The sequence below is a fragment of the Epargyreus clarus genome, unplaced genomic scaffold (assembly GCF_041222505.1).
Source record: "Epargyreus clarus isolate Ecla_fem2 unplaced genomic scaffold, WU_Ecla_fem_2.2 ptg000021l, whole genome shotgun sequence".
NCBI lineage: Eukaryota > Metazoa > Arthropoda > Insecta > Lepidoptera > Hesperiidae > Epargyreus > Epargyreus clarus.
Window position 1 is genome coordinate 1,195,211 of NW_027332228.1, and position 12,112 is coordinate 1,207,322.

Sequence of the window (12,112 nt, forward strand, 5' to 3'; positions counted from 1 at the left end):
CCTAAAATGTTAACACACTCCAACAATTACATAGTTAGTATATTTAGCACCATACTCCATATCTCCTTCCTATATATATGTTTTACGAGCAATTAAAATAAGGCTCGTTCCTCACACGGTGGCACTGTCGCCGGCGGCGGGCGTGAGGTCCTTGAGCGCGTGTTCCCGCGCGTGTGCGACGTGCCGCGAGCGCCGCGCCGTCTCGCGCGCCTCGCGCTCGGTGCGCGCGCGCAGCCGCTGCGTGCTCGCGTCTCGCACGCACTGTGTGAATGCGCCTAAGGATTTGTTCTGATGTATATTATATTGTTTTGGATTAAAGCATTTTAGATTCTCAATTTATCCTACAGCTCCACGATAATAATCGATATATGTAATAGAATAAGAATATAAGTTAATTAGACATAATTACCGTCAACTTATATTTTTATAATAGTGTTCCAGAGGCAGATTTTGATCCATATTTAAGAAGATATATCCGGCGATGCATGTATATTTTTGAAGGTGGTAATGCATTTGTGGTTCGACACAGGCGGCACCACCGTACCTATTTTCACCTAATAAGAGCAGTGTTAACCGCTGCTGTGTTCCAGTTTGAATAGTGTGGTAGAAATATAATTTTATCTGGGGTTGATGACTATACTGTATATCCTGCACACGTGTTCGATGCTCATTTAGACAAAATAGTTAATGAATCTAAATTATTACTTGAAGTTGGCCCCGAATATGCGCGTAGGCGCGGTAGCGTCAGTGTATACTAACTCATAACTATAGGTGTAGAATGCTTAAATATTTATTGTTGAAATTATAAAAATACGAGAATAATAGCTACTAACCAATAGTCTCCCAACATTTAACCGTGTCGGCCGGCGTGCCAGTATTATTGTAGCAGTCGATGATGCGCTCCTTGCACTCCGCACACACCGGATCTACGCTGATCATGTTCGCAGTGCGTAGCTCTATGCGCGCTGCTAACGCGTTCAGATCTTCTACTGTTAACCTGGATTTCATTAAACATTTGTTTTAAATACAAGTAGCAGCAGAGCGTGCAGTTCATATACAAGGTAGTGTTCGCCACCCATGGATATTTGTACTCAATCCCAAATACCTTTCGGGATTCGAAATCGAGTCCTACCTGTGGTCGTCTGCAATTGCGTTGGTATCCTGGGGGGCTAAGTACCTGCTTATGCCTCATATTAGTGCCTTTTTGCAGAAGGCTTTGTAGGTACGAAATAGGGAAACTTTATATCTAATTACATTAATACGTACCTATACGATGTCAGTAAAAATACTAGTATTTTATATTTCTGAAGAACATCTGGTATGATCAAGAGTCACTGCTACTTGCCCTCCATAGACATACGATAGTAACCAGTTAGACCAACTATGATATAGATCGGGAGTCCAATGTGAAGTCCCATCTCACGTATGAGGTACCTACTCCTGATAACATATTGAATGTTTTTAAGTAAGTATCATTTTAGGTTCAAAATGCCCAGTTTTATTCCCTATAAAAACAAGAAGATATTCTTATTGTTTTCATCTCTACGAGTATGAATAATAGAATCAAGATAACCTTTACATAGGTTATACCGCAGATAATATCTCGAATTCGTTAGTCATATTTTTATGAATTTCATATTAACTTCACTAGTATTTGCAATAATCCGGGTTCAAAGATGATCAACCGTATTTTGTACGCCATTTGAATGCATTTGTAAGTCTTTAAATTATGTAGATTTTTAATTCAACGGAATGATGACCATTTATCGTCTATGACTCCAAACATTTCCATGAATAAGTAAGTACCTACTATGGCTTTAAATTATTTCAATGAATCCTCTACTCAGGGCCGGATTTAAGGAAGGGCAACCGGGGCGGCAGCCCCGGGGCCTCCACAAAAGAGGGGGCCCCACAATACAGACGTCGGATTTTTTTTTTAATTCCGATTAGTAAACACTATAAAAAATTACAATACTATATTGGTAAAAAAAATATCTTTTCCTTTGATATTTTTTTTCGCTGTTTTACCTTTATCTACAGTACTTTGTACAAACATGATTATGACTATGCATGACTATGAAGCTGTAAGTTCGAGATTTGGATTTATTAACCGATTCAATGCGGTGGCCTTTTGGACAAACTTTAACGCCTGGCGGCGAACAAATATTTCGTGGCACATATTTTTTTTGCTTTTTCCACGTGTTGTAAGTTTAGTAGCCACCCAAAAGCGAAAGTGAATGGTTTAACAGTTCGATTAGTGTTTACAAAACAGACTATCTACGTGTAATAACGGAAATGGAAGGTAAGTGTCTTATTTCTATCAGGTGTTGTAAACATTTTTGTAAGTTTTTGATGAATTGATTGTTTTAGTGTTACTATAGAATTAAACATGAACATTCGAGACGTGGAGAGCGCTATGATAGTTCTTTTCTGGTGTTTCGTTTAGGATAAAAATTCAAATTATTAATGGATAGGTTTGTAATAGAATATCGAAAATTGATTGCGCTATTTATTCAGACAAAGATAAACACCAAAGTACGAATATTTTAATCCAGTTTCTATTGGCTTACTATTAACGAAAAGTAGGTACTATTATAGTAATACAATCACAATAATTTGCAAAATAATATAATATATTTTTTGAAAGGTTTACAATCCCTGAAGTATGTGAAATCACGTGATCTGCTGAAACTGATATTCTAAGAAGGAACTACGTGATAAATAAAGACACTTTTGTTTTCAGAACAACTTTGATAAACGTCAATTTATCCGAGTTTTATGGCTTCAAATTTTGGCACCTCTCGGGTACCACCCGCCATATACAAAAGAAATGGCATGGCACAACTGTTGTGCCATCCGCACGGAATCGGTTAATCATATCGAGAAGATGGATGCTGAAAATTTGCACGCTGCAGCAGAGGTATTGGTGAAAGTTTATGTGGATGATTTAGAACCTAGTCTTGGTAATGAGTTGTTCAATTTGTTTCAGTTCAATTTGCGTCTTTGATCGAGTCATACATACAAAACTATGAGAAAGGCCAATCTCACCCAATCTCACCAAATTGTCGAAGATCAACTTTTACACTCTACATTTACTGATCATGGCGTTAAATATTTAAGGCGTAAATTAGAATATCACTTTCGCCACTTGAGCACGATACCTTATGGATATACATAAAAATGAACACCCAGAACTAAAATACAAATGTATTTAGATATCTGACTTGCCAGTCAATCATGTCAATGTTATATGGCTATGGCCGCCCATGACTTATTTTTTTAGCTATTTCCTTATAAAACAGAAAGAAGCCTAATTAGTTCTACTTGAAGCCGATTGGTTACAGGTGGTTTCCCATTTCTGAGGACTAAGATGGTCGCCAAAGCCACATAAGTAATTCAGTAGGCATTCACACCCTTTCGCCGAAATGCAAGGACTTTATGCCAAGAATCCTACGTAGGTGTCGAACTAAACTGCTTCTATTAATTAACCTCTCGTGTACGCAAAGTGTACTTACCCACTCCTTTCCGAGTGACTGTCATCTAAGCATTTGAGTTTCTCCATGAAAATTTTGTCCTTATAATCTCCTCTAGGGGGCGCGGAATTAGAGGTTGCTGTGGCACTTCCCAGCGTAGCATCCTCTACGAGCCTCTCTACCTAGACGTAACATGAAAATATCATGTTATATGTTTATTAATTTCTCTCTGCTGGGAACTGGGTCTTCCACAGCTGAGAGAAGAACTCCACGAAGGTTTTCCAATACATACGACATGCCTTATGATTTTTTACTGTTTGCATTTAATTATTGTTTATTTTAATGCAAAAAATTACCACAATGTAACACAGTTACATTGTGGTAATTTTCAATTGCTTACTGAAATTATACAGGGCTGTTGGAACCCTTATTGCTTAATGTAATGTAAACCTGAGGATGTAGGTTTGTTCCGCTAGTGTCACTTTAGATATTTTATAATGTAACATTTGATGATAAATCTATAATGTGATTCTAAAAACGTGTAGCAAAATCTCTTATCTCGTAGAGGAAGGTCGTTATGCGATCTACAATCACACTTGGAATGTCGTGTAGACCGTAAGCATAGCTGCATCGAAATATATGTGTTCGTCAACAATACCTATAAACTTATACCAACTATCTATGCATTCTGTTATCTGTTTTGGGTTATATCGGATAAAGATGTTTAATATCAGTTGTCTGCAGGTGCATTTACTACTCCACAGCATATTGTCATTTGGACGTCTATTGTTTTATGACATGCGTAGTTAAACTACGCATGTCATAAAACAATCTGATGTAAAAATCATGCTAAAAGTCAAGTCACAAATGTTAAATGCGAAGTTAAAACCAATAACCATTTTGTTAGAGATGCTGATGTGGTGTTCTTCTGGCTCGTCCTCTGGATCAGCTTCCATAGTGTTCGGATGTTGAAAGTGCGTCGAACGGACTGACTGGCTACTGCCCATTGTGTCAACCTTAAATAAGAAGTTAGGTTTAAATGACTTACAATTTGAATTTGTCTTATAATGAGCTGGTTTTAAAAGTATTAGTGTAAGAACTCATGCGCGGTCACATAAAAGGAATAGCTGTATTGTTTCTGTGTTATGAGTTCTACCTCTTATACTTATTTTTATTTTCTATATACAGAAATAGCAATGCAGTCGACATTTACCTATGATATTTTCATTATTTAACAAGGAGGTTAATTAACTTTCGCACATTAACCTTCGGCCAAACCTTAAGTTATAGGTATCGGGGTACGTTCGATCTTAACCCTCAGGCCTTTTAGGGCTTCCTATTTGAATTCGTCATAATATTAACAACCTATGTTTTATTTATTTATTTTAAGTTGTGTCACGTCAAAGTTATGTCATAATCACCCACTACTATCACGTCACTTAGGTAGGCGCCAGACCTTAGATTACCTGTGTCTCCACAGGTGTTATGTTTGAAAATATTCAAACATCTAGACCCACACGCTTTATGTATGTTGATACAATTAATATTAAGAAATTATTGGTAAGCATCGCCTTGTCGAAACTATTATAGTTAAACAGAAAAAAATCACATTGTCATCGTGAATAAGGATCCACGTTATGCTTGATCGAAGGGTTTAGCTTATAGGTACGGACGAATAGGGTTCGGTCAGAAATTCCAGGCATTTCCTAAATTCCTTTCGTGCTGCACATACGGATGTCCGTTTCAAAACTTGACTTGACGAAAAATCTATAATTGAACAGGTAAATCGTATATAACTTTAAGTCCAAATTTGACAGTTATGTTACAGGATCATAATATCAAAGTTCACGACGGTGAAGTGGCAAACAACTTTCGGTTGAATCCAAAACTTCGCAGACAAATAATAGTGTTGACCTCCTGACACAAACTTGGACTTTTGTAGGTATTTATTCTAAAATAATAAATTTACCTCAAATTATGCAGATTTTGTCAATGTTAAAAAAGAAAGAAACGAATTAATTGGCGTCACGCCGTGTCAAAATAGAATAGTCGATAGGGCGAAAACTCTATTTTATTTTGTTATTTTATTCGAAACTAATCGAATATCGTAAAGATTGTAATCGAAGTGGCTTTGTTTCGGGATGAGTATCAGATGTCCAATTTACAATTTCATGACAAATAGGATTTGTGTCAAATTGGGAAGATTAAATTAATCACGGAAGGTGAATTTTACTCTCGAATATGTGTAGCTATTATGAATATGGGTAGGTGTTAGGAATTGTTTATTATTTATTTTGTGTTAACAAAGGAATTTCAAATAGGCTTGCGCAGCATTATCGAAGTATATCACTAATTAAAGATCGATTTTATTACTATTTTAAAGTTCAACCACATAATAAGGGCCTCAATAAATTAATAATTAAAACACGTAATGTTCATTAAATTTAGTATCATAAGCAAATTATTAGTGAACAAATAAAACAAATCGTGTGTTGATTGCAAAATCGTGCAAAAAACGGACATGTTACGAGAAAAATGGAGGATCCACTTGTACGAGAGACGTTTGATTCGAAAATTCATGCAAATTTTATTCCATGCCTGGGGTTTAGTTATTATTCCGTGGCGATACCTTGATGAGTATTATCGGCTCGCATCACGAAAAGTTCAAGGTTAGACTACGAAAAGATCATGTGGCGTAATAGACTGATGTGTATCCCGGTACCCGATACCTACGTATCAATTTCGAGTTTATTTTCTCAATTTTACCTGCCTTACAAGGCCATGACCGGTCTGAACCGTGGAATATGTAGGTAGTGGTGTGAACTTTAATGGGTTAATTTATAACCTTTCAATATCTAAATTAATTTAATTGAATGGAATAAAATCATTCACTCTTGTTCTGTCAAATCCAGTTTTGCATCTCGGTTCAATTCGTAGGTATGCAGAATTGAGATATATATTTTTTGTCTCGATTATAATTCGAGAGACGTTTGATTCGAAAATTCATGCAAATTTTATTCCATGCCTGGGGTTTAGTTATTATTCCGTGGCGATACCTTGATGAGTATTATCGGCTCGCATCACGAAAAGTTCAAGGTTAGACTACGAAAAGATCATGTGGCGTAATAGACTGATGTGTATCCCGGTACCCGGTACCTACGTATCAATTTCGAGTTTATTTTCTCAATTTTACCTGCCTTACAAGGCCATGACCGGTCTGAACCGTGGAATATGTAGGTAGTGGTGTGAACTTTAATGGGTTAATTTATAACCTTTCAATATCTAAATTAATTTAATTGAATGGAATAAAATCATTCACTCTTGTTCTGTCAAATCCAGTTTTGCATCTCGGTTCAATTCGTAGGTATGCAGAATTGAGATATATATTTTTTGTCTCGATTATAATTATAATATAATACCTATGTTGTTTTGATATACATTGGGTAGCTTAAATATGTATATCTAAGAAACATGAGAAATAAATAAGATATAAAATTGCGAGCAAATAAAAAGTAATTACCTACCTATTTATCTTTCTCCAAAGATATCCTTCTAGTATTTTAAACGTAGAGTCATTTACATTTAGAGTATTTTATTAAATTTAAGATTATTCATAATATACCTATGTTTGTGACAGTCAAATGAATTAAGTTCTTTGACTCATTGCATGTAAATTATAGAGACAATATTGTGTTATCACGATTTTCGTAAAACCTTATATCCGATTATGTGTGATATTTGATTTATAATGAAATAAGATGATATATTTTCGTTATCTGTTAGCGTCGGTAAAGTGAATTCTTGCAAATAATAAATAATAGTTAAAAAAAACTAAAAAATACGCTTTTATAAAAAATTCGACCAAAAAAATGAAAAATAAATAATAGTTTAAAAAAACTAAGAAAATACACTTTTTATAGAAAATCCAACTAAAAAATAGAAAATATTTTTTTTAAATTTGAATTAAGAATAGTGGAAATAAGATAAAAATATTTTTTATTGTAAAAAAAGCGTGGGGTGCATGGTGTCAATAGTTATAAATATTTTATTGATAGATATTGAGTAGAAGGATTATCATTTTGATAATATCTTAAAAAGCACCCCACGCTTTTTTACAATAAAAAGTATTTTTATCTTATTTACACTATTCTTAATTCAAATTAAAAAAAAAATATTTTCTATTTTTTAGTTGGATTTTCTATAAAAAGTGTATTTTTTTAGTTTTTTTAAACTATTATTTATTTTTCATTTTTTTGGTCGAATTTTTTATAAAAGCGTATTTTTTAGTTTTTTTTAACTATTATTTATTTTTCATTTTTTAGTGATTATTTTAACGATTATTACGTAGCGTATTATCAAGTTTATCTTTCGAATCAGCATCAGCACCTTTGCTTAGCAGTGCAAAAATGAATATTGGGTCATTGTTTAACACAGCTGTATGAAGTGGTGTTTTACATTGGTGTTTATTTTTATTGTTAACGTGAAAATCCCAGAGGAGTTGTTGAATGACATCCGAATTGCCAATGCTAACTGCTTTCTTTCATAATTTATACCATATCCTAGGTCCTCTATCTTGGATAAAAGTAATCACGGAAAAAGGATGATAGAGCATCTTTTAAAAACAGGCGTTGATGGCAATACTCAAGAGAAAAACGGTCAACTGCTTTACATCTAGCCATTTCAAAAGGACGTCGTCCAATCATCGATTTAATATTACAGCATGATGATGTTAATATCAAAAATAATTCTAGAATTTCTTCTCTTTGTGTTGCTGCTGCCTGCAGAGATTTTAAAACTGTTAGTAGTTTAATTAATTTTACAGCTCGAGTTAATAATATAAGTTGTGACTATGACGATGAGCTGAAATCATATATGCCTTTACATTTGGCAGCAAGAAATGGGAACAATGAAATAGTGGAAATCTTGTTAAAAGAAGGTGCAGATGTTGAAGTGCTGAATGAATAAGGATGATGAGACACCGCTTCATGATGCTATTAACAACGGACGCGTCGAAGTTGAGGTCAGGTCAGGTCAGGTCAGGTCAGGTCAGGTCAGGTCAGGTCAGGTCAGGTCAGGTCAGGTCAGGTCAGGTCAGGTCAGGTCAGGTCAGGTCAGGTCAGGTCAGGTCAGGTCAGGTCAGGTCAGGTCAGGTCAGGTCAGGTCAGGTCAGGTTAGGTTAGGTGATCGGCGCGCCTGGTAGACTCCTTTATTGGTTTTAACGCAGACCTTCCGGGTCTCAGGAAAACAAAAATGGCTGATCCTGATTATCCTAGTAAGGATAACGGGTCAGAATGTTTAAAATATTGAATTGTCATCGGTCCTTAATAAGTATGCCAAATTTCAAGTTAATCCGACGTTTTGAAGGGGGTTAAAATCATGTTCAAAGATTCCGTTACATACTAACATACTAACATACCAACATACCAACATACATACGTCTGAAGCTAATAAAAGCGTATTAAAAAAATCAGTTTAAAATGACTTCACTTTGATGAGATCGCACTGTTTTGATGTGACTTCATATTATAAAAATGAAGACTTTATAAACGACTCTGGCTAATTTTTACCCTCAAAATAAGTAACTTGTACGTAAAATCTGAAAATTTACACGAGCTTGAACGAATACGGAGGTGAAATCAAGTATATTTTTGTAAAATCTGTCAATTTACTTGGATTTATTAATCAATGAGACAAAGTTTATGAGATGCCAATCTTATGAATGAATGATTGTATGCTCACAACCTGTAGGTAGGTGACTTAAGTAACTCCTATGCTTTTGATAATCTTCACGATTCAGTGTATTAGTCAGGATGACAGTATAATGAAAGCTAAGCCCTGTATAACACATATCGAAGCGAAGGTGATGCGACGCGATTATTTATTAAAATATAATATTTTTTTTAAATGTAAACTTAGATAATTAAACCAATAATGTAAAGGATATTCGTAAGAAGGTGATTGACTAACACACGTGATAAATACAATCTGTTCGTTTCTTGCCTACTTAAGATCGAATTTAGATAAAGCTTAGGAGGCAAAAATTGTTAAATTATTTCTTCAGTCTTTGGGTCAAAATGTTAGATAGATTTATTATGATTCATTATATATTAATTTATTATAAACGGGCGTAAGTCTTGATGGCTACAACGTTGTCGGTCTCTCAGAGGTTTGTTCCTGAATCCTGGCAACTACGGACTCGTCGTCACAATTCTATACCGAAGTCCAATAAAATTCCAAATAAAAAATACCATAAGAATTTCGTTTGTATATAACATGTAACCCTTGTTCTACAAGTGAGGAAGCCTTCCAATAAGGATGTGATTATCTAGTAATGAGTCAGGGAAGGTATTTTATACCATAATAATTGGCTATGAAACGAAAGCTTAAATGAAAAAAGTATTCATTTCATAAATATTTATGAAATAAACGTGTTTTTAACGAGGAGAATGTACAAAAACGATCGGCAAAACACGCACTACGAAATAATTTCATGATAATTACGGTATCAAGTTGTCCCATCTTCCGACATCATGCTTTATTGTTCGAAACCCGTCGTGAAACCACTTTGGTGCCATTGATTTCCGCGTTTTATTTATAGGGTGTGATACTCTTAGTAACCCCTTAATAGTAAACAATACGGATTTGGTATATTTTATTGTTATCGTCTTTAAATCTATTTATAGATTCAACTTGTAAGCTTTGTCTGTTGGTGTATTCGATATTAAAAATGACTGAACGGTTGGAAAGTCCCCGAAAACACATTATTCAATTAATTTATACGTATCTGTCCATACCACATAAGTACTTGCAATCTTATCCTTATTGTTCACTTTAGCATAATTGATTTTTATTTAAGGAAAGATAAAATAAAGTTATTTTTGTCATCGCTTTTTCTTTTAGACGCAGAAAAATATTGTTTTTGCATATTTCTCCAATATTGGAAATAACACTGTATAAACTTGAATAGAAAATGGTTATTTCTCATAAGTACACTTTTTATTTCATGAATAAATATATATAACAAACTATTCTGTCCAAAATATAGTTTTAGTCTTTACTGGGTTTTTTTGTTAAGATGGTCCTTACGTAAGTATGTCATGTCAGAGATACGGTATGTGTAAATAAATCCAATTGTGATTCATAAGATCCGGAGTTAAGCGTGAGTATAAAAATAAAATTATTTGTAAATATCGTCGCACGGCGGTATCCGTAGAGGCAACTGAGAATATTAAAATACGCACAGAAAGTTACTTAGCATTGCTGAAATATTTTTCATGTTCCACTGCACGCTACGAATTGTTTCGATTGGGGGATTTTAGAATTCATCTCCACATGTCATGAAGAAAGATACTGTTAATATTTAATATAATATATATCGTATATATAAAAGTTATATAAATACTAGCTGACCCGGCAAACGTTGTGTTGCCATATAAATAAAAAAATGTTAAGAGTGAACAACCCTTATCACTTAGGGGTATGAAAAATAGATAGTAGCCGATTCTCAGACCTACTGAATATGCATATAAAATTTAGTGAAAATCGGTAAAGCCGTTTCGGAGGAGTACGGTAACTAACATAGTGATACGAGAATTTTATATATAAGATTTATCTAATAAGAGTTATATAAATATTAGACTTGGAACAAAGAAATGATTGGTTAGTTAAAAAAGGGCCCCAAAACAACCATAAACAATTATAAAACATTTTGCGTCTTCTATTTTCTAAGATAGGTATATAGCTAATGCGCAAAATTTACACGCATTCATAGGGTGATCGAGTGAATCATAGTTATACATATAAAATATAATTATATAAATAGACGATATGTGCTTTGAAACTTAAAATAAGTAAGTGGTGCTAAAATACAAATCCTGATAGTAAATAGTCACTGCTATGAATATTTGTAACTAATCCCAGATAGGATTGCGCTCTACCTGAAGTCGGTCACAGATGCGTTGTTGATAAATGAAGACTAACGCCCGTTATTAACAATCAATCTATCCAATCTTATGCGTATCAAAGATCGAAATATTAAATTTCTATTAAACGAATTGTCAACTTTTTATACGCTTACGTAGCAAAGTACGTCAAGTTGACCTTTTGGGTGTATTAAATCCAAAATTACACGGAGTGATAAAAATGGCTAGTTCTAATAATCAAATTAATGTCACTATTGACGCGCGAGAAATTAGCGTATTGCTAAAAAAATTGCTTGTTTTGGTTTCAAAGAAGGACCTTCTTCCGTTTTGCATTCAGGAAGTGGTCCTATTATACGCATGTGTAGATCAAGTGCAATTTGCTAGAGTAACTATTACGCAGAGGCATTATTATAGGTATAGAGATATTAGGCGAAGATCTAGTTTATTACGAACATAATTTAAAAAAATATATAATCAATGTTTTACCTACCAAAAAAAAAAGATATTATACTATTATTTCACACGAGAAAACGTAAAACTTAGATAAATAATGGACATTAATTGACAGTTACGGCGATAGTAAGAACAATTTTAGTGATTTCTGTGAAATCGTTTTTCCTACGATTAGGGCATTTAACAGGTGACTTAAAATTTTTAAATTAGCTTGTTTATAATTAGCTTAATTACGTGCTTACAAAGAGTTTTGCTGGAAAAGAT

General features: G+C 34.1%; 1 protein-coding gene across 1 annotated transcript in view; it reads right to left on the reverse strand.

The window, feature by feature from the left end:
- LOC140750667 (uncharacterized) overlaps positions 1–12,112 on the reverse strand; it is a 14,840-nt gene continuing 2,728 nt past the window's right edge. The window contains exons 2-5 of the mRNA XM_073084345.1: positions 4,370–4,489; positions 3,516–3,655; positions 834–997; positions 1–275 (exon numbers count right to left, since the gene is read on the reverse strand). Of these exons, the coding sequence (XP_072940446.1) occupies positions 112–275; positions 834–997; positions 3,516–3,655; positions 4,370–4,480 (579 nt within the window). The 5' untranslated portion in view covers positions 4,481–4,489 and the 3' untranslated portion in view covers positions 1–111. The remainder of the gene's footprint in view (positions 276–833; positions 998–3,515; positions 3,656–4,369; positions 4,490–12,112) is intronic.